Here is a 24,962-nt window from a genome sequence, read left to right as displayed (position 1 = left end):
CAGTCATCGTTATGTTCAACCGCCGATAGGGGGCCCGCGCTGCAGCGATGTAATTTGTTTTCGAAGCTCGACGAAGAAGTCCCTCCCGTTTGCCATCAGGTGCGCTGTAACAAGGTTATTCTCTATTCAATAAAATAATGCAATCGGGAGACGTACGCTTGGAGCCCCAGGCTCCGCCAGCTCGGTTGGGCGCGTCTTTGGCGGTAGGCTTGTAGATGTTTGGCTTCGATTCTGTAGGAAGGGCAACGAGTTAGGCTTGTGCAAGTACGTAGGCATATAATAACATACCCCGGGATCCTAATACATGAGAAAATCCCAGTTAGCTTCGTAAATCCTTGAGCAAGGTCAGATGGACAACTATACCTCTCTTCAAGATGTTCTTGGCTTCTGCGGCATTGAATCCCCGTACAGGGACGTGTTGCTCTTGCGGTGCGTTTGATGCACCCCAGGCAGCATTGCCATCGCGTGCGCCACCCTGTCCTCCTGTCTTGTCGCGGTTTCCGCCGCTGCGCTGCGAGGACTGGCGACTAGGTCCACCCCGCCATCTACAGTAGGAAGACAAAAGCAGTTAGAGAACCTGGAAGACGCGGAATGCCTTCGGTGGCAAATGCGTACCTGTTTTCGCCGGGAGAGCTCATCGTGGATGTGTAGAAACGACGAGTAGGAACAAAATCAAAAGATCGCAAATAGCTTGGGGAGCTGGATATGTCAAGTTGACGCGGAGGTTGCTTAGGAGTTCCGTTGACACCTGAGGCCACAAAATGACAGCTCGGGTGTCTCCGCCTTGGCCAGATAACCAAACACTCCTCCTCATCGCGCTTCTCAGCTTTGACAGGCCTGGCGTCATTTGCGACTTGCTGTTCTTAAGTTGTCGCATGTGAAGCTTGCGATTTATATTTCGCCGCCCAGCTTGAGTTGGTCGCTCAACGCAACTTGGATCCGTCCGATTGACAATTACCCTCGACGATCCACACCCAGTCCCTCACGCTCGTGGTGTTATGGCGCCGTCTATTAGACACTCGGTTTCCGGTCGCCCATCACGTAGTCGGCCAAGATCTTCTTTGAAGTCGTCAAACAACGGGCTCCTCGATTCGCCTGAGGGCCCTCCTATGAAGAAGCGAAGGTACATTCCCGGCGGTCCTGGAGGCGGAGGAAGGTTTATCGACGCCGACGGCACTATTGTCGCCGAAGAAGAATCACAAACACCGAAGACATCCAGTGCCCCCCGCCGCCACTCTGCAAGTGCTCGGAGTCGCCCAGCTCCGCGTGAGATCGAACAACCAATGCAGGCCCCTCCACCGCCACCTCCCCTTGTACCAACAACACCACCCTCAATGACGCGTCCGAGGCGCGATAAGACCCAAAGTCGGGGTCGCTTTACCTCCTCCACGGCTGCTGCACTTGCTCTTCAACAAGGTGATGGCTATAAGCCACGCGAAGAACGCGGATGGGAGGAGTTCCACCCCGACTTGGATATCGATGGCAAGCTTGCAGTCTTCAGCTCCCATGAAGTCGATGCTCCAGATGCTACAGCAGAATCCCCGAGCTTGGGATCACTGGGTGGCGCGAACGGGCTGGATAGTCCAGGAACGCCAGCATCTTATTCAGCCGACGCCTCGTCTCCATTCCCGATGAAACGTAGGCCTGGTCGCCCACCACGTCGCCCTGAAGCTATCTTGAACGCCATGTTCTCTCATCAAGGACAGAAGGTCATTCCACCGCCTGGTCCTAACCCTCGGGAGAAGTTGACCCTGCCAAAGCCGTCGTTCAGGCTGCGTGACCCCTTCACATTCTACGAGAAGAAAGGTGTGGGCCACCAAAATTATGTCGATCGTACTATGGCAGCTGTTGGTTACCAGGAGAGCGATCTGTTTCTCCGTCATGACCGGCGTTTTATTCGTATGACTGAAGGCACACAAGAAGATGACTTGGATGTCATTCAGCCTGCTATGACCGATGACGTTAACACAACGACTGGACGCGTGGAATATGATATGGACGAGCAGGATGAGAAATGGTTGGAAGAATATAATGCCAAACGTCGCGAAGATCAGCTTGAGCCCATCAAACCGGCTGTGTTTGAAATTACCATGACCAAGATTGAGAGGGAATGGCACGCCCTTGAGAAGCGCATCCCGAAGCCGAACCCCAAACCACCACAGACTGGACGGCCTCGCTCCAGTTCAGCTGCTGCTGTCAATGGCGAAACCGCTGGACCAGGCGAAGAGCAGGACAGTAAGTGTGCTATCTGCGATGATGGCGACTGTGAAAATGCAAATGCCATTGTTTTCTGTGATGGTTGCGACCTTGCGGTACATCAAGAGTGTTATGGTGTGCCTTTCATCCCAGAAGGCCAGTGGCTTTGCCGCAAGTGCCAGCTACTAGGGAGAGGTGCCACAAATTGTATCTTCTGCCCAAACACTGAAGGTGCATTTAAACAAACTACCTCGTCCAAATGGGCCCATCTGCTTTGCTCTTTCTGGATTCCAGAAGTCTCTATTGGCAACCCATCTCTTATGGAGCCAGTTACCGATGTTGAAAAAGTCCCTCGCAGTCGCTGGAAGCTGAATTGCTACATTTGCAAGCAGCGGATGGGTGCCTCCATTCAGTGCAGTAACAAAAACTGCTTCGTGGCCTTCCACGTCTCATGTGCACGCCGAGCTCAGCTGTATCTCAAGATGAAGACTGGACATAGCCTCATGGACTCTCACCTTCTCAAAGCTTTCTGTGACAAGCACGTTCCGCATGATTGGCGACTGGAGCACGGGACGGATATTGCAACTGCTGATGCCATGGAATACTACCGCAATACCATGAGCGGTCGACGGTGGGGTGATAGTCAAGCTGTGGCACTTTCAACCGGTCCGTCACATCCCGTCATTGAGGGTGGTGAAGATGACCTCGCTTCAGCTCCTCGCATTACCTTGACTATCGGCGGTAATAAGCGCAAGCGCGTACCTCGAATGATTTGGAAACTACCCTCGGGTGCTCCAGTGATTCCTCAGGTTGTTCTGAACTCAGTGGTTGCCTCCCTTCAGCGATTCACGGTCCGTCAAAGAAAGCAATACGCTGAGGATGCATCCAAGTATTGGACGCTGAAGCGTGAAGCGAGACGTGGAGCCGCATTGCTCAAGAGACTTCAGTTGCAGCTCGAAACATTCTCCTCCATGGAGATGACACGAAGAGACTACGTAGCTATGGGTGTTCCCGGGTACAAACGCCTGGAACGTCGCATCGAATTTGGCGAACGACTTTACAAGGATCTCGATCGATTACGGATGCTATGTGATGAAGTGAAGAAACGAGAGAAGGAGAAGTTGAAGGATGCCGAGATGCTACGGAACATTGTGGATCTTGTCTATTTCCCTACGTTCCCACTACTCTGGCCCATCCTTGAGAAAGCTCAACTGTAAGAGACTCTTTTGAAAAGTTGGCATATCTTTTACTGACTCTAAACCAGGCTTGACGGAAAGGGTGTTTTTGCTCCTGGCTTGATGTCAATACGACAGAGATTGAATGAGCGTTTCTATCCATCTGTTGCTACCTTCTCTGCCGACCTGGCTAGCCTGTTCACGTCAGAAATCGGAGTGGAGCCTGCTGGCGACACCGCTGAACTACAAGCACAGATCAGCGGCCGTGCCCCAGAGCTTAGCTTGGAGCAACGCGAGAAGCGAAAACTGGCCAAGCGCATCATCAAGGTCATTCAGCCTTCCCTGGAGGATGCAATCAAGAAAGAGAGCGAGTTGAACCGCAAACCATTTGAGAAAGAATTGAAAGAGCTGGACGTGATTCTTGACCACAGTGTTATGTCTCGTGGTGGTGATTCTCCCGAGCCGGAGGGTGACACTGAGCTGTCTGCCCACCCTGATGCCATGGAAGGTGTCGAGGAAACTACAGAGGCTCCATCCGAGGCTCAACCTGCTCCAGACCAACAGCCCCCCGAAGATTCTGGCGCAGAAGGGGCACCCGCAGAAGACCCCGTGAACGATGTCTATGCCTATCATCGGCACCCAACGCCTATCTTGACCGAGCAGGACCAACAGCTGCCCCTGGCTCAAGGTGGCATCCAATGGTACATGCAGCCATTCGATCCTGTTGGCACCACCGTTCACGAGGAACGATGGACAGGACGGGATGTTATGCGTGGTATGAGCGAGGAGCTCAGTGAATTGGACGAGGACGAACTTGAAGGATTGAAGGACTTGGTGGATGATGAAGAGCTCGGGGGTACTGCCAATACCAACGGCGCTCCAGCTGCTTCTCAACAGAATAACCGTCGGACGCGACGTTTGCGCGGCTCAAAATAATGTGATACTTAATGAGCGCGAGGCGCAGGGCGTCCAGGATTTGATTTTAGCGAGCCTTTTTTTGTATTTGTAGCTATAGCTAATAAGTCCAATGGCGATCGAGTCTTGGCGCATTGCAGCTGTTTGTTCTTAGCGTGAACCCCCTGCTTGGACTAAGCCCGTTTTCCAATTCTCTCAATTTCCTATTTTTCCTTAACGAAAGTCCTTAACGGAACTTTTTAACGATAATTCGTAATCCGGTGTGAGGCGGTGGTGCTGCCTGAATTCTCGGGTGTTGATCGTTCGATTTTCCCGGGCTCTTATCGTTGGACCTCACTTTCTTCCTCCTTCCTTCTCACACCTTTCGGTCTTTCACTCATCATGGCTGACTACGAGAATGACAACGGCCGTTACGCCGGTAAGTCCTTTTATTTGATGATATACAAGTGATTGCTCATTCTGGATTAGACGAGCCCCGGTACGATCGCGACCGCAGCGCTTCTCCTCGCGATGAGCCTCGAGCCGACCGCGACCGTGCTCGCAGCCGCTCCCCCAACGGCCGCTCCGACGACAGGTTCGTTTCATCTGAACCAATACATATATTTCCTCTCTAATCAACCCCTACAGAGCTCCTATTTCCCGCAAGCCCATTGAGGAAGAGGATGAGGGCGCCATCAACTCCGGCTCCAACCTCTTCGTCACTGGCATTCACCCCCGTCTGACTGAGTCCGATATCTCGCGTCTCTTCGAGAAGTACGGTGATGTCGACAACTGCTCCATCATGCTGGACCCCCACACCAAGGAGTCTCGCGGATTCGGTTTCGTCAACATGGTTACCGCGGAGCAGGCCGATGCCGCCAAGGAGGGCCTGCAGGGCGAGGTCATCGAGGGTCGCACCTTGAGCATCGAGAAGGCCCGTCGCGCCCGTCCCCGTACTCCTACCCCCGGAAAGTACTTCGGTCCCCCCAAGCGTGGTAAGTTTATCCCTGCTCCACTCTATTGCTTTGTCCTTTGTCGAAACTTACACACTTCCTTTGTTAGAGGGTGGTGGTGGTGGTGGTGGTCGTGGAGGTGGTCCCCGCCGTGACCGTTACGATGACCGCCGTGGCCCCTATGGAGGTGGTGGCTGGCGCCGTCGCGATGACGAGTACTCCCGCTACGGTCGCTACGACTCTTACAATGACCGCCGCGACTATGGCCGCGACTACGGCCGCGATTATGGCCGCCGTGACTACGGGGGTGGTGGTAGTGGTGGTGGTGGTGGTGGTGGCGGTGGCCGCGACTATGGTGGTCGCCGTGAGTCTCGCGATGACTATGGTTACCGTGGAGGTGCTGACCGCTACGGCGGTGGCCGTGAGGATCGTTACAGCCGCGATGATCGCCGTGGTGGTGGTGGTGGTGGTGGTGGTGGTGCTGATGAGCCCCGTGGTGGAGGTGGTGGTGGTGGCTACTACGACCGTGACGCTAACCCTCCCGCTTTTGATGCTGCTGGCCCTCCTCGTGAGCCTCGCGACCCTTACGCCGGTGGTGGTGGCAGCCGTTCCTACGAAGGTCAGGCACGCAGCAGTGGTGGCGAGGACCGCTACGCTGGCAGGTAAAGTGTCTTTCCTTGTTTCTTAACCAGAAGAGAGACCGGTCCGTGAATTGTCTCGCTGGTTTCGCGTTTCTTTGCCCATTTCTCTCCCCAAATTTTTCGTTTTTGTTCTGAAATTGCTTTTAATGCGGGATTTGGGCGACGGGCCACGGGGCGTCGTCTTGTTTTGTCAATTGCTTTTTCGCATCTCGTCTCAGCAAAACGGACCATCGGCCTTACTGCGACCGGCTCGCCAATACTTCATCGGCTAGTCACACTTCGGTTTTGCTTGATGATGTGTCTCTTTTATGTCTGTTCGCGACGCGACTTCGGGAATTCTTCTAGCGGCAAAAAGGGAACAAAACAATTATCGCTGTAATTCGGATTTCTATGGCTCAGCATTTTCGTCACTCACACCTGCACCTCTTCACCTCCACAACATCTCCAGTAACCGGCTCGATTGTATTCGACTCTCTCTAAACAACTCTGAATGAACAACCATTCGCCCTCTTTCGCCAAAGCCCGTCGACTTTGCGCTTGTAGTACCAGCCCCTTAACTGCAGGCGTTAAACCATCCATGGATATCTGATCAGCTTGAAATTTGGTCAAGCTGAAGGTGAGATGTGCTGCAAGCTAACCTGCAGGTTTGATCTTTTTTTGGAATCTTCGTCTTTTTTTGGCTGGACTGAAGTGTGCTTACCTTCCATAGGATATGTCTCTCATATGTACAGTATGTTCCTACACAGGTATGGAAGTTGCTGGTCGTTCAACCACTGCAAAATATGCAGTCTGGTGAAGATTGCTGGCAACAACCTAAACTGATTCTTGCATCAAAATTTTGGACATTTCTAGTAATTTGCCTACATCACTGCCCTAGACCCACGCATAGATATATATCTGTCCCTCTAGACTGGTCGAGTAGAACTGTCAGCCAGTTAACCCGTAGGTTGTAACATATAAGCCCTCTTGTATAGTCTCGGTTTTTACCTTTCTGTAATACGGCAGTTACATTCAGTTTCGCGCGTAAGTTCCAAAGCCATGAAAGGCAGTTGTTGATATTGAAGTGGGTATCAAATGGTGAGCAGTGGGACAAAGCTAAGTCATACCTGAATGCATACACTGAAGTATGCTTAAGCTAACGCAATGCCTCCAAGAGTAAAAGACAAAACAATCAATCAGACAGACAGAGAAACCACAACCGATGCCCCCGGTCCAAAACATCTACGCCAGCGCCATTAAAATCAAACGCCCAGTAGAAACAAGCATCCCACCATCCAGTTCGCTTTACTCCGAGTCCTTCTTACCCTCACCTTCGACCTCATTACTCTTCTGAAGCAAGAATTCACCAAGCACCCGTAAAGGATTGGCAGGTCTAAAGGTACTAACATCAGCACTCTATTATCTACCTGGAAGGAGCATGCACAACTCACTGTTCTCTCGCAACAGACTTCATCCCTTCAAGCAAATGCGGGACAATCTTCTCATTCAGATAAACTCGCGCAGGCGCACCACCAGGCCGGACTTGCGTCGCAGAGAGGCCGGATAGATCTCCCAGGGGAGTGTTTGAGCCGTTGGCTTCGCCCATTGCGGATGTTGGTTTGGGTTGCGGTGCGGGAGTGGAGTTGGAGTTGAAGTTGGGGTTCAAGCTGGAGTTGGTATTGGAGTTGGTATTATTCGGCGGTGTCGGTGCCGGTGGAGCTGTGTTTGTAGGAGTTTGAGGCTGGCGGAGGTCAATTGATTGAGTCTTGGGATTGGTTTGGGAGGTTGGAGGGTGTGGCAGTAGGAAGTTGGTTGTTGGAGTGGGCTTGCGGAGCGGAAGCTGTGGAGCTCCGTTTTCTTGTCTTTCTTTTTCCGTGAGGGATGGAGGGATAGAGAGGGTTTGGGCTTACTGGTATAGTGGTCATTTTTATAGATGGGGATCTCTATATCTATCAAAGGGCTGTCAAAGGGGTTCCTGTTTCTTCCAGGTTTCTTTCTCGTTAGCTTGCAGGCTGTTGCTGTTGGGCAGGCTGCAAACACGACAAACAACTTAACCGTTGTATCTGCACGTGATCTCGTGTTCCAAAGTTTCGCGAGACACGTCCACTCGTGTCTACATCGAGGGGTTTTGGTTGCTTAAGTCTGATTGCTATGGAATCGAGACACCATGACCCTATTGGACTTCTGGGAGACACAGCGGCCTGTGAAACGGCGGCGGACTTCTGAGCAGCTGAACGAGAGTAACAATGCAGAGGCGGAGCCCGAGATAAAACAGCCGCCGAGTCCGAGTTCGAGTCCGAGTTCGAGTCCTTCGATCGATGTGAGGGACACACCTGCAGCAGAGGACTTGGGCTATATTCCCAGCAGCCAGACGGATCTCGAGACGTCACTCCCTGCCATCAAGACCGACGAGGATGCGATTGAAGAGTATGAGACGTCCAAGAATGATACCGAGCCTGGGTTACATGTGAGACTACGAGATGGAGTCTGGCAGAAAGGCAAAAGCTCTATCTATGTTGATGCGTTCAATTTAGCACTCGAGACTGTGTTGGATGAGGAATCGCATCTGTTCGACGAGACCGAAATGGAAATCTTCAGGCAATGGCGGGAGCTATCCTATGAATCCCAATATCTGTATGTGTTCTTGTAAATCTAACGGTCTATTCCTTAATACTGATAACTATCCAGCTATGTGCGGCTATTCCTGCGCAAGACCTCTGCATGGCATCGTATCGACAGACTGAACTATTACTCCGATATCTCGGATTTGTTCTCAGTCGCCGAAGACCTGCAGAGCGAGCGAAGTTTGCCTGACTCGAATCTCGGAGAAAATTTTAGATTCGCCGAGGGCATAGAAGAGATAACAACGCTGGAAGAGGCGTCATCACTTCTGTTACTCGAGGAGCTGAAAGTCTTTGCAAAGGAAGCCAAGGTGCAAGGTAAGAGTAAGAGAGAGCTGCTGGCAGGTCTTCGCGAAACGAGCCAGGCACAGAGAGGACTCAAAGACACGAACAACAGAGATGGCCACTTCACCCAGAAGATACTGGACTACACAGGTGGATGTATCCGGCTCTCGTCTATCCCCCGTTCTCTCTTCGAACGAGTGCACCTAGTCTTCTACCGATCAACCGAGTGGACCGAAAAATCCCTCACAACAATAATCCTGGCCAAAATGTCCAAGAGAAACTTCCCCGAGTACATCGTCTGCCGCTCAAACTCGATATTCTCATCCAGAGAGGCACTATTAGAATTCGAGGCCGCCATACAAACCCAGTTTGCCATAGATAACATACTCGAATTCAACGGTCCACCTACAACTGAATCCCTACAACAAATCATCGACCTAGCAAATAAGTTCCACCCGCGATGGAAGGAACTAGTCAACCAAGAACAACAAAAAGAAGACAGCATCTACGAAAGCGGCGAAGGCGCTTATCTTCGCCGGTTCTCGCCAGCATGGGTATTTACCAGAATCATCCACAAAAGCCTGCACCCGCTCGGCCGGTTCAAGGAGCATAAACGCGAGCACGAGGTTCTCGAAGAACTTCTCGCTCAACGACTCTTCCATGCTGCGCGGCGCGGCGCATGGTATCAGCGTAAAGCATTGCTGGAAGAACATTACATGGCGGCTCTGACGCCGGCTGGGGGTCGCAGTGAGGAGAATCAGCGGAAGCATTGGAAGAGGATTGCGTTGAAGACGTGCGAGAACGGGTTGGAAGACCCGTTGTGTCATCTGATCTTTCATTATGATTTGCAGAAGCGGATTACGAAGCTTGAGAAGGCTCTTCGGGTGGTTAAGCGTGAGCAGCATGATTTTGGTCATGTCATGCTTGGGAGACCGGCTGAGCGGATTGTTGAGGGTATCCGGATTGATACGGAGGATGTGCCTCGGAAAGGGAAGGCGACTGTTTGGGTTGATGAGAGGGAAGGGGGTGAGTGTAGAGTTGAGAGTATGTGTTTGAGCTGGTACCGCGATCATGGCTGGAAGGGGTATCACTCTGAGGGGGGTATTGTTCGGACCTTGGTGAGTATAATGAAAAACCTGGGAGAGGAGTCAGCTAACACTAAGACCTGCAGTTTGGTTACCTCTTCTACGATATTCTGTTTACCTACGTGCCCAACGTCTTCCAGACGGCATTTCAGACATGTCCGCTGGATCTACACACGGATGTTTTCTATCCGTCTCGTGCATCTGAAATCAATCATCGGCTGGTTGAGATTACGAATGGTAACGCAGAGCGTATTATCCGTGAGATCCATTCTCGGGAAGGCGAAGCGCAGCCCTGTGCTGTTGGTCTTGACTGGTCCTTTGATCTGGAGGACTTGGTTGAGATCGTGCAATGTTTCCGCGGCGAAGCTCTTGCTACCATTTGCAAGGTCATGGCACAGGAGTATCAACAGCGCGGCGGAGGCATCCCAGACTTGTTCCTTTGGAATTATGAGACCCGGACGGTGATGTTTGCTGAGGTCAAGTCGGAGAATGATCGGCTGAGTGATACTCAACGCCTATGGATTCATATCCTCTTGTCTGCAGGGGTCAAGGTCGAGCTTTGTAATGCCGTTGCGAGGGAAGTTAGAACGGAGTGAATGGGAAGAATGGTCATGCTTGTTGATTGTTGGGGGCCGGTGGTAAGTAAAAATTCTAAAAATATACAACCAAAAGGGCACAGGATCTGTGATTCAGTCAGCACCTAGAGCAAAAGACATTTCTAACAAGGCGCCTAAGAAGACGTTTGGAAAGACGTTTAGAAACGCACTCAATAGTATATTGCATCAAGATAAATCAGGTATATCTCATATCATGGCGATTAAGCACACCAACAACATCAAAAAGATGGGAATGAAACATATAACAATGACCTCACACCGAGTCTTGTTCGTGAGAACTGCCTTGTAGCCGATGAGATTCCTTCCGTCCTTCAGACTGAATGTCAGGTGGTATATTGCTTGCCAGATCAACTCAGACGGGCTTCTCCCGTCGCCACACATCCGAACGGGAGGCAGCCCCCAAATCGAAGCTCGACAGAGCGCATCATAGTAGGAAGTAGACAGATTGAGATCAAAATCCGAATAAACAACCTCCTTCTGAGCTTCGGTAAGGTCTGTAATAGATGCTACGCGAGCTTTGCAACATTCACATTCATCAGTACAGTGCCCAACCCCAAGCTTGCGTCCCTCGGGGATCTTGCGATTGACACAACATCCGCAGCTGAAACCCACAGCACCCTCCTCTTGCAGCACAGCACTCGATAATGTTACGATGCAGGTACCATTGAGAGTGGGATCGCCAAAACTCGAATGCTCTGCGTACTGGACCGGAGATATCATATCGATGCTTCCACCATTCGCGTTCAAGGAGCCAATATCTCTTGTTCAGAACTTGGAGCTGAATCTGGACGGTTTCCTCTCGTGCTTGATTTCCTTTGTCTTCCTTGTTGGTCTCTTCATGTGAAGGCTTCCAGTTTTGCAAAGACAGCTCTCTTTGAACTACCCCCCGGAGTTCTAGCTCTGTTCGGAGAAGCGGGAGTAGGGGGGATTCCAGCTCCGCATCCGACTTCGACCATCGATACTTCTGGAGCTCAGTGTACGAGCCCTCCCGCTCCAGTCTGCTCTCATATCCCATGATTGCAGCACGTCAAAATTTTGAGGCGTGGTGGGTTATGTGACAAGGTTCCTGGTAGAACACAGAGTGAGTCTCTTTATCCAGATACCTGTAGCAGGGAACGACAAGGCTTGCTGGTTCAAGTCTGTGTTGGCATTAAATCCCAGACATGAGAAGGAGGATTTGAATTACCCTTTAAGGTTAATATGTCAACGGCTCATGCTGATGCAATCTCCACTCCATAGATGAGAGTTAAACATTCGAGAGATGTTAGGTCACGATTTGCAAGCCCAGATACGTTGGGTCCTAATGTGTTCGTCAAATGATTAAATTCGAGTATTAAATAGAAATATACAAAGACATGGGATGGGCTTCACAGTAATATGTTCGAGTAGCAACAAGAATACAAATATATTCTTTACTTAATGATAATACTCCTTATATACACCGCCATATGTTCACTGAAGGTCGACCAGTTTGGCTAGATGGTGAGTGTTGAAACATCCAAGTCCACCAAGCCCTAAAAAGAACCAAAGTCATCCAAGTGATGCCAAGAGAACGCAGACTGCCCGTAGTATTGCCAAGGGATGCAAATGAATATTGATTCTAAATGCAAATAGATATCAAATGTTTATGATCATACGGAAAAATCTACAACTACTCAAAAATCTAGAGCATTCATGAACAGGGTATCAAATAATAATCGTATCCTTTTTTTGTATCTAGTAGAAGATAAACCCCCAGATACGACGATCACGACGATCCGATGGGTTCCCTCCGTCAACCACACATCCTCCCAAAATTCGCTTATGCGACGAGGGTGGAAGCGGTGGCGCTCTCGTAGCGCCAGGTGGGGGGCAGGACACCGACGGTCTTGTAGTAACGGGACAGACGGTGGATACGGGACTCGATCAGAATGAGGCGGAACTTGGAGTCCTTGTCCTTGCGGTTGCGCTCGAGGTGCTTGCGGACAGCGACGGCCTGAAGAGTGAGCGGTTAGCATGCTCTGCGTGAAATTGACAAAAAAGATGGGTGGAGAAAAAGATTTTTACCTTCTTGATCAGGAAGTAGAGGTCCTCGGGGAGTTCGGGAGCGAGGCCTGTATTCCAATCTCTCTGTCAGTCAAGATGTTCTGAACCAAGCAGAGGCTTAATTGCTGGTGCATTTCTGCGACCAGTGTCGGGGAGAGAGTCGAGCATTGCGCTTCGAAAGTAGCATTTCTTGGAATCACCCAGAAAAGTTTTCTTCACACAAATATTCGCTCTCTTCACCCGACGGAAGTGATTATGCGGGCGGAGGGAATCGTACCGCTGGACTTCAAGATACGGAGGATCTTGTTACCTATCGCGAAATGTTAGCAAACGCCTTCCTTCACTCGATATTTTCCAGAATTTCATACCAGTCACAAACTTGACCTGGGCAATACCGTGGGAGTCACGGAGGACAACACCGATCTGGGAGGGGGTGGCACCCTTCTTGGCCAGCTTGCAGATGTGGTCCACGACCTGGTCGGGGGTGGTCTTGAGCCACGCGGGGGGAGTGCGGGAGTAGGGGATGGCGGAGGAGGCAATGCCCTTGCCCTTGCTGTGAAGACGACCCATTTTGGTTGGTGATGTGTCCGGCGGAGGAAATCTGGTCGGTTGTCGGCGTGGATGAAGAGATCGAAATCCGAGGAGGAGGTGTGGGCGGGAAGACGGCCTGTGTGGGGTCACGTGCCTCGCTTATTTCCTTCTGCGGGAAAACTTCATCTCTTCGCTCTCCTGCTTTTCTTGCAACTTCAACTCCCAGCAATTTTGTTTTTGCGTTCGAGTTGACTGGAATTGATGTTTTCCATGTCAACTTGAGTTGTATCTCACAATTTTCACGTCGACTAACCCCCTGTTCCGTCCATCATCGCCAATATCAGGTCAGTTTCCACTTTTCTCCCGTCAGCCAACCCAATTTTTATGATGATACAACGCATTTGTTTATACTTTATTTTCTGGTACCTCTTATGTCAGAGTTGGTGTTTTCGGACGCCTTCTCGATGATCTAACTGGACTTCTGATCAATCTCTTTCCACAAAACTTTTGTCATTGAGTTGCTTGACCGTTGTACTAACTACGGTTATAGGCTTTGATCAATATAGCATTTAACTAGCGAATGAAGAAACCTTTATCCATTTTGAATCATCGTTCTATTGTACAGTCATGTCTTGAAATTTCAGGCATGGTATATAAGTTCAACGCTTCATAGTGTACAAATATATCCATGTGGCAAAACTGGACCAAGCAGGTTTTGTCACTGGCAAGCTCAGCGCCGTAACCGTTTGGATATCCTTCGAGTCTCTGTCGTATGAGCAGCATGGATTATGCCGTCTGACTCCTTGCGCTTTTTGCCCTTGGGTGTCTTGACAGCTTCATCTATATCCTCGACCTTGACCTTAACGTCCACGTCTTCTTTTGGCATTTTCAAAGCGATGGCAGTGGAGACGTCCGTCTCAATCATGACCTCGGACTTTGTCTCTTCCACCTTCACATCGACCTTCTTTGTAGCGGCAAGTTTATCTGCAAATGTCCTCAAGTCCGCCGTGAAGAGCACACTATGGGCCCATCCAGCCTCCTTACCCCAGAGCTTGCGGAAGTGATTTGCAACAGCATCGTAAGTAGTCTTGTTCAAGGTCTTGCTGGAGCTTTTGCCGAACCGGTAGTCTCGCTGTGCGATTTGCCACACTATCGCAAGTCAGAAAGAAGCCATACGGAGGATTGAGATCACTTACCATGAGTATCAACCGGCACAGACTCTCCCCATCCAAGGCCCATCAGGCTTACACAGTCTGCCACTTTAGGTCCCACTCCCTTGAGCTCTAGGAGCTTCTCATGGGCTTCACGGTATCCATCTCGCCCCTCTGGTTTCATTTCGCTGCTGGGTTTTGGCTCCACGCCGAATGCCGGGCACTCAGGGTTGCTAAGACCATCCAGCCAACCCTTCTCCCGCATCTCAGCTATCGTCTGAGCAGTTTCATAGATGTATTTAGCCCGATAGCCAAATCCTAGCTTTCGGAGCTCGCTTTCCGTATTTGGGCCGGTCAAGCGTTCGGGCTTTGGGAAGTCGAAGTAAGTGCGGCCGTCAATTTCCGCCACGCTTTGTCCATATATCGCGCATAGCTTTTCCACCATTTGGGATATGCGAGCGATGTTATTGTTGCTGCTGCAGATGAATGAGACCAATGCCTCCCAGGCATCTTGGCGCAAGATTCGAATTCCGGTGAACTGCGAGGCCTTCTTCTTGAAATTTGGGTCGCTCAATGACCATTGGGAGTAGAGATCGGTCAAACTGGGCGTTAGGTTGAAATAATGGTTGATAATGCGGACAAGCGGGTCTTCGACATCGTTGTGGGAGGAATGTTGCAAGGCGGCATGGATGTGAAGATGGGGAGGAGGAGTTGAGCGATAGTACAGGTACTCAGAATCCTGTTTTAGTGAAAGAAAGCGCCCATAGAGGACACATCGCCATTCTTCGTTGTCGGGGAGGTGCTGCCATCTAAAAGGGTCAGTTGGGTCTCGAATATAAACGATTGTCAACAAACCTAAATGATTGGCCGCATCGTAGAGTTGTGTTGATGCAGAGCTCACTCAAACCCAGAGGCAGCTTGCGCCACTCAGTCAGACTTGTCGGATGCATCTTTCCGATCTCAAAGAAACTCTTTGTCTTTCTAGATTCGTCAAACACGATGAGCTCGTTTCTGCCTGTTGAGGATGTCTTCCCAGCGGGCGGTGACGACCCGACCGCCTGCAGCTCCGGGACAGTGAGTTTTCCCCTTCGCAGTCGACAGAGCTCCATTTCCGCAACACAGCTCAACATGAACGGCGATACCTATTCTTCCAGAGGTAAGACACATCCATATACCCACAATTGAATACTTTCTAACATACTTCCTACAGACTCTGGACGCTCGCGCGATTATTATGTAAGTGCTAACCTGTCTTTGGTCGCAACCACGGCGATTAACCCAATTCTAGCGCGACGAGCGACGAGACCGAGACAGAGGTGACCGCGCCGAACGAGGTGACCGTGCTGATCGCGGCGAAAGAAGACGGTCACGATCGCCTCACCACGGCTCCCGTGGCGATTCTCGTCGCGAGCGCGAGCCTAACTCCTACTCAACCAGCCGCGACTACCGTGCTCGCGAGCGCGAAGACCGCTACTCTGGCCGACGTGATGACAGAGAATGGGACCGTGGTGACCGTACTGAGCGAGCTGAACGGGGCGATCGTGGAGGTGACCGGGGTGATCGCCGTCGCCGGGACTTTGACGACAGACCCCGTCGGGACTTGTTTGACGACCGACGAGGCGGTGGACGAGGCGGTGACCGTGGAGATCGAGGAGATCGCGGAGACCGCGAAAGAAGAGAGCGAAAGAGAAGCGCCACACCCCCGCGGCGTAAGGAGCCTACTCCCGACTTGACAGATGTGCCTTCTGTGCTAGTCCGGCAACGTCGTTTGACTCAATGGGATATCAAGCCTCCTGGATACGAAAATGTCACGGCCGAGCAAGCAAAGATCTCAGGTATGTCTCTATACGCTTCCGTTCCATAAGTTTGACTAACAGTTGTAGGAATGTTCCCTCTTCCCGGAGCTCCTCGCCAGCAGCCCATGGACCCCAGCCGCATGAAGGACTTCCTGAACCCTCCCACTGGCGAAAGCGAAAACGCTGCCCTTAAGCCTTCCAACTCCCGCCAGTCTAAGCGTCTTTTCGTGTACAACCTCCCACCCAATGCCTCGGGCGAGAGCATCATTTCCTTCTTCAATCTTCAGTTGAATGGTCTCAATGTGATCTCAAACGTCGATCCTTGTATCTCAGCCCAGGTTTCCGAGGACAAGTCATTTGCTCTCTTGGAGTTCAAGGACCCCAATGATGCCACGGTTGCATTGGCTTTCGATGGAATTACCATGGCGGACAGCGGCGAAAAGGGACTTGATGTGAAGCGACCAAAGGATTACATTGTTCCTGCCGGCGCAGAACAGTCCTACCAGGAGGGTGTGCTGTTGAACGAAGTGCCTGATTCACCCAACAAAATTTGCGTTTCTAATATCCCGGCCTACATCCCCGAGGAGCCCGTCACAATGCTGCTCAAGTCATTTGGCGAACTCAAGTCATTCGTCCTGGTCAAGGATGCCTCCACCGAGGAGTCTCGGGTAAGTTCTGAGCTCTTCCCAGCCCTACATGTCAGTACTAACCTTTTTAGGGCATTGCCTTCTGTGAATATGCCGATCCAGCTACTACCCCCATTGCCGTGGAAGGGTTAAACGGCATGGAACTGGGTGACCGCCACCTTAAGGTCGTCCGCGCCAGTATCGGAACCACCCAAGCCGCCGGCCTGGACATGGGCGTCAACGCCATGCAGATGTTCGCCAAGACCACATCCCAAGACCTCGAGACCACCCGCGTCCTGCAACTCCTCAACATGGTCACACTCGACGAGCTGCTCAACGACGAGGACTACGAAGAAATCCGCGAAGACGTAGGCGAAGAATGCACCAAGTTCGGACAGATCCTCGCCCTCAAGGTCCCCCGCCGCGGACACGGCGCCGGAAAGATCTACATCAAGTTCGACAAAGCCGAGTCGGCTACCAACGCCCTCAAGGCTCTGGCCGGACGGAAGTTTTCAGACCGTACGGTCGTTGCCTCGTACTTTAGCGAGGAGAACTTTGATACCGAGGCCTGGTAAACTAGGACTGCTGTGCTTTTTATCTTATTTCCTTTGATGCAGGCGTGTTTTCTTTCTGGGGGCCAGTCGCTTTAGGAGCAGGGTGGATCTCACATGTGTACCATATCAAAATGCTCACATCATACTCGGGTCAATGAAACGGTAGCTCTTCTGAGTGCCTATTGAACATGATTTTTAAGTAAATTGTAATCTCGTTTAGTTTCGTAGATATCCATAAATATAGTGAGTTGGAAAGTTCGACTCTCACTATTATATCTTCATACTAGAACATAACCAGTCAAGCTGAACACAATAGCTTTCAGTTAACAGAGTACTAGGAAGCCCAAAGCCCATTTTCGTGGGGAAGCATGGTCTCGAAATGGCAACCCCTCCCGTTGCTAGCGTCGCCGCGACTTACCCACTCGCAAGTCCTAAACTCCAAGCTGTCATAGCTATTCACCCATCAGCATCCCCCATGCACGCCTCTATGATATGACATAGTCCTATCCATCTAACTTTCAATTTACTCCATTCACTCATTCATAGATCAACAACCATCCCCGAATCTCCCTCCCCCTTCCACCCCCAAGCCAACTTCAATTGCTCCCGCATACTAAAAGTAGGATACCCATACTGATCCTCAAGCATAACAAGAACACCAAGCAACGCAACCTGCTCCTCCCTTGCCGAAAACCGGTCCCCACACATGCCAATAGCAACACTAGCAGTAACAAGCCCAGGCGGACTATGCAAATTCGACAACGCAATCCCACAAAGCCGAAGTACAATCGCGCGAATTTCCTCGTCAACCGACCTCATTGCTGTTCGCTGGCCTGGTCCGAGCCGTGGTAGCCGTGGATTGTACACTGCTAGCAGGATGCGTGCTAGTTCTAGGTGTTGCAGCCCGGCTACGTGGCAGTTGTTTAGGTACCAGAGTTCGGGGAAGATTTTGCCGTTTGCTGGGTCTGGGGCGCGTGTGTAGATTGGTTTGAAGGATTCTGGGCCGAGAGTGTTCCAGAAGGTTGAGAATGCGACTAGGGCGTCGTAGTGAGCGAGGCGGGTTTCTGTTTCTGTTGTTGAGAGGCGGCGGTCGTGGTAGTGGGAGGTGGTGTTTGGGGAGTTGGGTTCTTCTTCTTCGGAGCCGAAGCAGAATTGGAGGACGTCTGCGCAGTGGATTACTAGTCTGTCGGCCCAGACGTAGTCGTCTGCTGGTTCGAAGCTGCGGTATGGTTCGCAGGGTCCTAGTGGGAGGCGGAAGGCGCGTTGTTTTGAGAAGGCTGTTATTATTTCTTGTCGGAGGGCGATCCAGTAGGCTGCGTGGCGGAGGCCGGTTCCTGATACTGCTGGGATTGCTTGGGCGTCGAGGAAGATTTGGATTCCGCGGAGAGCTGACTCGTAGTCTTCGCCCATTGAGGAGACTGCATTTGTTAGCTTTGTTTCGGGGTCATGGGGGATATTTGGTGGCTGACTGTCAACTTCTTCGTAGAATCGTAAGATCACTGCTGCTGCAAGAAGGTTCTCATCTTGAGCTTCCCGTGAGTGGTCGGATAGAGAGACGAAATGTGAAATGCATCGGTTGTGGTACTCAATGGCTGTGGCCGGAGTCAGGTTGGGAAGGGGTTTGCCTCCGTATACAATTTGATTGCCGACATAGTACTTCTTGATTCGGCTTAGATGTCTTGCTGAGACTGTACAGATTGCGTTGAGCAACGGTGGACAAGTGCGTGCTCGCATTGGAACAGTACATGCAAAATGTCTTTGTCCATCGCATATGTCAAACTATGTAATCAGTCAGTCGACAATTAGACTATGTTTTAAGCATGTTTGCTCACCCAATGCCCGAGTTGAACCACGAAGTACCGCATCAGGCATGCCTCATGCTCGTCGAAATACAGCTGCGGTATCTCTGGTATCTCTGCGGGAATCATATTCATTGAGCCGATTGATGCATGACTGCGATGGCTGCTGTGAGACAAGTGAGGGGATGTGGATGAGATAGAAGAATTATTTGCCGGCGAATGTTGCAGGTTGTATGGCGAATAAGTCGTAAGAATTTCATCCTGCTGTTGAGGAATGAAGTGATCGGATGAATGCGACTCAACTGCATCACTTAGAATAGGAGGCTCTGTGACAAAAGGCTCCGTCGCAACTGGCAGCTCAGTTGCAGAAGACTGACTTCGGTGTCGTTTTACTGTCCACGGCGACACCTCACCTAAGTCGAGATAACCTCGTGCAATTTCGGCTGTTTCGTCGACATACTTGTCATCGACTGTGCCTCATCAGCAATGGAACTACATAGACAGTACGCCATGACGCAGTGTATCATAGGAGACCATGTTCATAACAGAAGACAATATCACAAACTCACCTTGAGCAATAGGCACCCAGACCTGATCATCGGCAAAGTCGGCATCATATCGGGCGCTAGACCCATGACGGAAGCCGGACGGCATAGACTGCCAGACGCACGACGAGCCCGAACGCTCACAACGCCGACATACCGGCTTTGTGCCGTCACCTGTAACGTACCGAGCGGTCAATAAGAGTCTCGGGATTGAACCTGGCATACATCATACGTGCATGGGGAGAGTAATCGGAGACTTACACTTGACATGTCGGTCTGCGAAGGAGTGATTAGTCAATATAGATGCACGTCAGGGAGCAGGGGGCTTACGACGGCATTCCTGGCTGTTCGAGCACTTGTTAGTGATTGAAGTTGTGGAGCTTCAAGGGTCCTTACCAGGGAACTGCCTTACGCATCGTATGATTTGTGAAGTGGGAGAGAAAGCAGGTTGAGAGATGTGGACAGTTCAAGGCAATTCTCGGCGCCACCAACCCCGGACCGTCAAGTGCGGGGAAAGCCGGGGTTACTCCGCCTTCTACTCTTCCATGTTGACTTCACTTCATAACATATTCATTCAAAATCTGTTAAATTGACAGTTGAATGCGACAGTGAATTTGATGCGTAGGTGCATAGCCACGAATCATGTCAAATCGGCGTCATGTTGATCTCTTGAACAAGACCCTCGAGACGTCGGCAACTATAACTCCACAACAGCATTGATTGCATAATGAGAATTGTATACTTATTGAATCCTTGCATATCGTTTGAATATGACACCGGCATCCATACTGTATTTGCCCCTGACCAAAAAAATCCGGACGATCCCATTGTTCTCGCGTGGAGCTGGGGGTATCGATATGATGCTCTGGGAATGTCGTAGGAACAAGTGTAGTATATACAAGTGGGCACAAATGGTTGCATTTAGGGCTCGGATTGTAGAGCAGACCAAATCAGATCAAATACTGAGGAACAGACCGATACAATGGAATTCGAATTCCATGAATTTCCTTGGCATATGCAGAAAGATGATAATTACCTGCTCAGGCAACCCTCGCCTATAGGGCAAACCAAGCAATAAGCCACATACCGTATGTTTGCTCCATAAGAAGCTGGCAATTGAACATGCCAAAAACAGTCAAACGCCGGAAATGCGGGGAAATGTGGAGACCCAAAGACCGAAGTAAGCGTCGCCGAAGAACTACCAATTCCGGTGCGATCGACAGCTGCAGGTCTGGTGCAGCTCGAGCTTAGAAAATAATTGAGGGGTCCAGCTATAAAGACAGCCATTGACCAAATCCCCAAGTCTCCAAGTCTCAATTGCTCTCTACTTCCGTTATCCGCTACCCTCTATCTACATCTCCATCCACATCCTCACACAAAATGTCCGAAAAGCTCCAAGTAGCAGTCGCAGGCATTGGCCGCATGGGCATGCGCCATGCCCGCCACTTCGCAACCCTCACACCCCGCGCCGAACTCATCGCCGTCTGCTCGCCCGTGCAGGCCGAGCTAGACGCCGCAAAGAAGGAGTTCGGCGTACGCACATACCTCTCCTTCGACGACATGCTGGCTAAAGAGAAGACCCTCCAAGCCGTTGTTGTTGCATCCGCCACGACCGTGCATGCCGAGCAGGCTATCAAGGCCATTGAGGCTGGAAAGCATGTTCTCTGCGAGAAGCCGTTGAGTACCAGTCCCGAGGTGGTGAGTATATATCATATACTATCTTACATATCTACAGTAAACAGAAGAAGCTAACAAAATGTCACAATCAGTCCCAATCCGTAGTCGACGCCTACCGCAAATCCCAAAAGAACCACCCAACCCAAAAAGTAATCTGCGGCTTCTCCCGCCGCTTCGACGCCTCCTACCGCGACGCCTACAGGCGCATGGCCAATGGCGACATCGGCACACCTTCCGTCTTCCGCTCGCAGACCTGCGACAAGCTCGATCCCAGCGGCTTCTTCGTGGCGTATGCCGAGTTCTCCGGGGGTATCTTTGTCGACTGCTCGATTCACGATATCGACCTTGCGCTTTGGTTCTTTGGCGAGGACAGTCGTGTCAAGTCTGTTACGGCTGTTGGAATCACGGCTGTGCAGCCTGATTTGCGGAAGCATAATGACCGTGATAATGCGGTTGGCATTATTGAGTTTTATGTATGTCCAGTCCATCCTCTCCTCCCATCCCATCCTCCCCTCTCCTCACCTCTCATTCTCTATATCTACATCTATACCGTTATCTATTCGATGCTAACCTCGAGAAAAGGGCGGCAAAATCGCCCAACTATACTGCTCACGTATGATGGCAGCCGGACAGATGGACTGCACAGAAGTATTCGGCACAAACGGACAAATCGCCGTGAACACACAGCCGCAATCCAACCTGGTGAACCTATTCGAGTCGACCGGAGTGCGCCGCGAGATCCCGCCTGATTACTATGGCCGATTCCGCGAGGCGTTTGTCACTGAGGCGAATGAGTTTACTGCTGCTTGTCTTGATAACCTGCCTGCGCCTATGTCGCTTGAGGGGGCTGTTGCTGCTGTGCGCATTGGGTGTGCGTTGCAAGAGAGTTTGATTTCTGGAAAGAAGATTGAGTTTGATGAGAGTGGGAAGAGGGTTGAGGCTTCTAAGCTTTGATTTAGATCTGTTAGTATTGGTTTAGATTTCTTAGCTAGAGGTGAATATAGATTGGTTTGATTAACTTCTTGGTTTTGTATGCTGATATTGAGTAGCTGTAGTGTTTGCTTAATTAGGTATTTTGGGGTGTTGAGTCAATAGCCAGCCAACACTGGAGGCATATGCGATGTTGTATCAACTATTACGCTGTCTACATCTATAGTGGTTCAAAGATTAAGCTGAGGCGCTGAATTGACTAACACACGGACAAGCGGCGAACAACCAAATGTCCCAAGATGTAAGGAAAAGTAACGAAATGAGCGGGTAATAGGGCACACGGAAAAGCGGCAAGACAAGATATGGCGTAGCAAAAAGTACATCACAAGAAGTGAAAAGGTCCCAGGCCGACCCTCGCAGGGTCGTATTATCAATCAATCAGAAAAAAACCATTCTTTTCGGTGCGTGGGGCCATCCAGTGAGAAAGCAGTTGCGTTAGTGGATAAGGGAGTGTGATGGACAAGTAAGGAAAAATAAAAGGGAATGAGTGGGGGTCTCAGTGTGTGTGGAATATAGGCCAGGCAGAAACAGAGACACAGGCAGCGTGGGAGTAATAGGCATGGACATTAGCGAAGAGAGAAGCCCTTGCGTTTGCCTCCCTTCTCTTCGATGGGCCGTCCGCTTTCGAGGCGATTCTTTTTCTCCTCGAGTTCTCCGCGCTGGCGATCTAACTGATCCTTCATCTCGCGATGTCGGGCGTAGAGTTCGTCTTCGCTCTGTTTGAGCTTGCTCTCTTTTTCGGCAACCTTCTGCTGGAAGACCATCTTCATTTCGGCTTCCATCTTGGCCAGCTTCTGCTCGTGAAGGGCGCGCTCCTCCTCCTGCTTCACGGCAGGGTTGACCTCCTTGAAAACGCTGGGGTCCTGAGCAACACCCATCTGGGTGAGCTTGTCGGAACGGTAGTTCTCGTACAGGAAGTTGTTGGTGTGCTCCTTGAGCTCCTCCATGTGGGTGCGGATCAGCATCTGACGCAGCTTGACAAAGTCGCAGTGCTCCTCATTGTCGACTTCGATGATACCCCAGGGGTAGCTACGGCCACGGACGCGGCGACCATCAGCAGTAGTAACCTCAGAGTTGGCACCGACAACGGCGAAGGGAACCTTGGACATGATCTCCTGGTTCTCGGCAATGGTCTCCTCATCGTCGAGCTCGTAGCGGGGACCCTCGAAAATCTGGATGGAGTGTTGTTCGATATCGGCAAGGATCTAGAAGAATTAGCCTCGGCAATTTTCAATCGACTTGGTATCCACAACATACACGCTGCTTGAAAGCGGCAACCTCCTCGTCGGTCAAGGTATCAGCCTTGGCAATGACGGGAATGAGGTTAACCTTGGTGTGGAGACGGCGCATAACCTCAATGTCCAGGGGCTTCAGGGAGTGGCCCGTAGGCTGAATGAAGTAGACACAGGCGTGGATGCGGTTGTCGACAATGTTGCTGCGGTTGACCTTGTTCTCAGCCTCGAGATAGGTATCGTAGCGCTGCTCGATGTTCTCGACAATTGGGCGCCACGAGTCATCGTTGTTGACAAAGTCACCGAAGCCGGGGGTATCGATCACGCTCAGGCGGAGGCGGACACCGTTCTCCTCAATGTCGGCGCTGGTCGACTGGATCGACACGGTCTTGGGGATGATATCGGCGTTGGGGCCAGTGCGCTCCTTAGGGGGGTAGAGTGAGGTGTTGAACAGGGTGTTCACGAGGGTGGACTTTCCGAGACCGGATTCACCTGGTTGTTTGTGAGCATGGGATGGTTCGGTTGATCGATCGTATGATTCCCCCACTTACCAACAACCATCACGTTGAAGTTGAAGCCCTTACGAACACTCTTGCGGTGCCACTGGTTGGGCAGGTTGGCAAAACCGACGTAGCCAGTAAGCTTGCGTCGAACAACGTTCTTCATGTCGGTAGCAGCCTGGGCCACGGCCTTGGGGTCGCGGGAGGTGACGGTCTGGGCATTGCCGGAGCCCATTGGGTTGCTGCGCTCGACGAAAGGCGAATCCATGCTGTTGCTGGGGGTGGGCGAGTCCCGAGACGCGACCGGAGACGCGACGGGGGAACCGTTCGCAACCGGCGAAGCTTGAGAACCTATCAGCATATTGTCTGGAGGGAGCCCGTTCGGGATGGATTGTTTCTCCCGATCACGGCTCCAGCGGTAGGACATCTTACACATTGCGAGAATCTGGGGTATTAAGGAAACCGGAAACTGCGTATTAAAATCCCCTGATTGATGTCAGTCTTGAATCGTCCAATCGTCCAGTGGGGTCGAAATGTCGCGATAGGAGAAAAAAAATCGGGGAGAATGGGAGGATTCCAGGGGGATCGTACCTGAAATCAAAAAAGGGGGGAAACAAATCAGTTAAGCGAAGGACCAAAGAAGCTCAAGAATTCAAGCGAAGGACAAAAGAGAATGAGAAGAGCAGGATGGAGGAAGAGTGACCAGGGAAAGAAAGGGGGGAGATGAGAGGTCGGGCCCAGCTATTCTGCAGTTGGTTTGGATCCGCGTCTCCCCCCCCGTTATACATGTACAGTAAGTTACTTAGAGTAGACTGGTCTCAAATGGATTATTTTAATTGCCTTGCTTTATTTATTGTCTATTGGGTTGTTGTTGACATCTAGGACACGCTACACCGTCAATTCCTCGACATGTCGACTACAGCATGCAGGAAGCAGAAATAGGCACAGTACGTGTAGTTGCATGTCCAATTGATTTCCTAGTCGCGTAGAGTACATATAGCATCCATGTGACTGAGTTGCCAGATAGCAGTTTCTCCTGAGATCAGGGGTTGAGATGGCTCCACTATTCACGTGAGATCCACCTAATCTT

At 51.1% G+C, this 24,962-nt stretch overlaps 11 protein-coding genes across 11 annotated transcripts; 5 read left to right on the top strand and 6 right to left on the bottom strand.

Annotated features, from left to right (window-relative positions):
- Nucleotides 1-15: 15 nt before the first annotated feature.
- Nucleotides 16-638, bottom strand: PENARI_c002G00339 (uncharacterized protein; the record flags this gene model as incomplete). Its single annotated transcript, XM_022627154.1, has 5 exons — nucleotides 16-104; nucleotides 157-231; nucleotides 289-297; nucleotides 364-545; nucleotides 616-638. The coding sequence occupies 5 exons, from the start codon at nucleotides 636-638 to the stop codon at nucleotides 16-18; spliced, it is 378 nt and encodes a 125-aa protein (XP_022492580.1).
- A 360-nt stretch (nucleotides 639-998) lies between these two features.
- PENARI_c002G08397 (putative PHD finger domain protein) lies at nucleotides 999-4,307 on the top strand (the record flags this gene model as incomplete). The annotated part of the gene is made up of 2 exons (XM_022627719.1): nucleotides 999-3,409; nucleotides 3,461-4,307. The coding sequence occupies 2 exons, from the start codon at nucleotides 999-1,001 to the stop codon at nucleotides 4,305-4,307; spliced, it is 3,258 nt and encodes a 1,085-aa protein (XP_022492242.1).
- Nucleotides 4,308-4,667: 360 nt separating this feature from the next.
- On the top strand, nucleotides 4,668-5,884 carry PENARI_c002G02762 (RNA recognition motif domain-containing protein; the record flags this gene model as incomplete). Its single annotated transcript, XM_022627326.1, has 4 exons — nucleotides 4,668-4,704; nucleotides 4,755-4,860; nucleotides 4,914-5,260; nucleotides 5,328-5,884. The coding sequence occupies 4 exons, from the start codon at nucleotides 4,668-4,670 to the stop codon at nucleotides 5,882-5,884; spliced, it is 1,047 nt and encodes a 348-aa protein (XP_022492377.1).
- Nucleotides 5,885-7,143: 1,259 nt separating this feature from the next.
- PENARI_c002G05763 (DPY30/SDC1 family protein) lies at nucleotides 7,144-7,763 on the bottom strand (the record flags this gene model as incomplete). The annotated part of the gene is made up of 3 exons (XM_022627539.1): nucleotides 7,144-7,231; nucleotides 7,290-7,678; nucleotides 7,749-7,763. 3 exons carry the CDS (start codon nucleotides 7,761-7,763, stop codon nucleotides 7,144-7,146), a joined length of 492 nt encoding a protein of 163 aa, XP_022492278.1.
- A 242-nt stretch (nucleotides 7,764-8,005) lies between these two features.
- Nucleotides 8,006-10,425, top strand: PENARI_c002G08338 (fanconi-associated nuclease 1; the record flags this gene model as incomplete). The annotated part of the gene is made up of 3 exons (XM_022627718.1): nucleotides 8,006-8,472; nucleotides 8,527-9,770; nucleotides 9,908-10,425. 3 exons carry the CDS (start codon nucleotides 8,006-8,008, stop codon nucleotides 10,423-10,425), a joined length of 2,229 nt encoding a protein of 742 aa, XP_022492844.1.
- A 1,822-nt stretch (nucleotides 10,426-12,247) lies between these two features.
- On the bottom strand, nucleotides 12,248-13,041 carry PENARI_c002G11729 (40S ribosomal protein uS15; the record flags this gene model as incomplete). The annotated part of the gene is made up of 4 exons (XM_022627942.1): nucleotides 12,248-12,421; nucleotides 12,493-12,539; nucleotides 12,749-12,781; nucleotides 12,840-13,041. 4 exons carry the CDS (start codon nucleotides 13,039-13,041, stop codon nucleotides 12,248-12,250), a joined length of 456 nt encoding a protein of 151 aa, XP_022492835.1.
- A 691-nt stretch (nucleotides 13,042-13,732) lies between these two features.
- PENARI_c002G04763 (8-oxoguanine glycosylase OGG1) lies at nucleotides 13,733-15,103 on the bottom strand (the record flags this gene model as incomplete). Its single annotated transcript, XM_022627464.1, has 3 exons — nucleotides 13,733-14,151; nucleotides 14,199-14,962; nucleotides 15,009-15,103. 3 exons carry the CDS (start codon nucleotides 15,101-15,103, stop codon nucleotides 13,733-13,735), a joined length of 1,278 nt encoding a protein of 425 aa, XP_022492534.1.
- A 49-nt stretch (nucleotides 15,104-15,152) lies between these two features.
- PENARI_c002G04138 (splicing factor u2af large subunit) lies at nucleotides 15,153-17,150 on the top strand (the record flags this gene model as incomplete). Its single annotated transcript, XM_022627420.1, has 5 exons — nucleotides 15,153-15,309; nucleotides 15,364-15,389; nucleotides 15,442-15,988; nucleotides 16,037-16,617; nucleotides 16,668-17,150. 5 exons carry the CDS (start codon nucleotides 15,153-15,155, stop codon nucleotides 17,148-17,150), a joined length of 1,794 nt encoding a protein of 597 aa, XP_022493001.1.
- A 519-nt stretch (nucleotides 17,151-17,669) lies between these two features.
- PENARI_c002G09947 (Zn(II)2Cys6 transcription factor domain-containing protein) lies at nucleotides 17,670-19,889 on the bottom strand (the record flags this gene model as incomplete). The annotated part of the gene is made up of 7 exons (XM_022627825.1): nucleotides 17,670-18,547; nucleotides 18,599-18,908; nucleotides 18,962-19,398; nucleotides 19,498-19,647; nucleotides 19,735-19,749; nucleotides 19,804-19,817; nucleotides 19,870-19,889. The coding sequence occupies 7 exons, from the start codon at nucleotides 19,887-19,889 to the stop codon at nucleotides 17,670-17,672; spliced, it is 1,824 nt and encodes a 607-aa protein (XP_022492592.1).
- Nucleotides 19,890-20,853: 964 nt separating this feature from the next.
- PENARI_c002G09734 (uncharacterized protein) lies at nucleotides 20,854-22,104 on the top strand (the record flags this gene model as incomplete). The annotated part of the gene is made up of 3 exons (XM_022627813.1): nucleotides 20,854-21,171; nucleotides 21,243-21,623; nucleotides 21,733-22,104. 3 exons carry the CDS (start codon nucleotides 20,854-20,856, stop codon nucleotides 22,102-22,104), a joined length of 1,071 nt encoding a protein of 356 aa, XP_022492687.1.
- Nucleotides 22,105-22,706: 602 nt separating this feature from the next.
- aspB (septin AspB) lies at nucleotides 22,707-24,308 on the bottom strand (the record flags this gene model as incomplete). Its single annotated transcript, XM_022627337.1, has 3 exons — nucleotides 22,707-23,345; nucleotides 23,398-23,864; nucleotides 23,924-24,308. The coding sequence occupies 3 exons, from the start codon at nucleotides 24,306-24,308 to the stop codon at nucleotides 22,707-22,709; spliced, it is 1,491 nt and encodes a 496-aa protein (XP_022492569.1).
- Between the last annotated feature and the right edge of the window lie 654 nt (nucleotides 24,309-24,962).

Source organism: Penicillium arizonense, assembly GCF_001773325.1.
Source record: "Penicillium arizonense strain CBS 141311 chromosome Unknown PENARI_contig002, whole genome shotgun sequence".
NCBI lineage: Eukaryota > Fungi > Ascomycota > Eurotiomycetes > Eurotiales > Aspergillaceae > Penicillium > Penicillium arizonense.
This window is presented reverse-complemented; position numbering and strand designations above follow the sequence as displayed.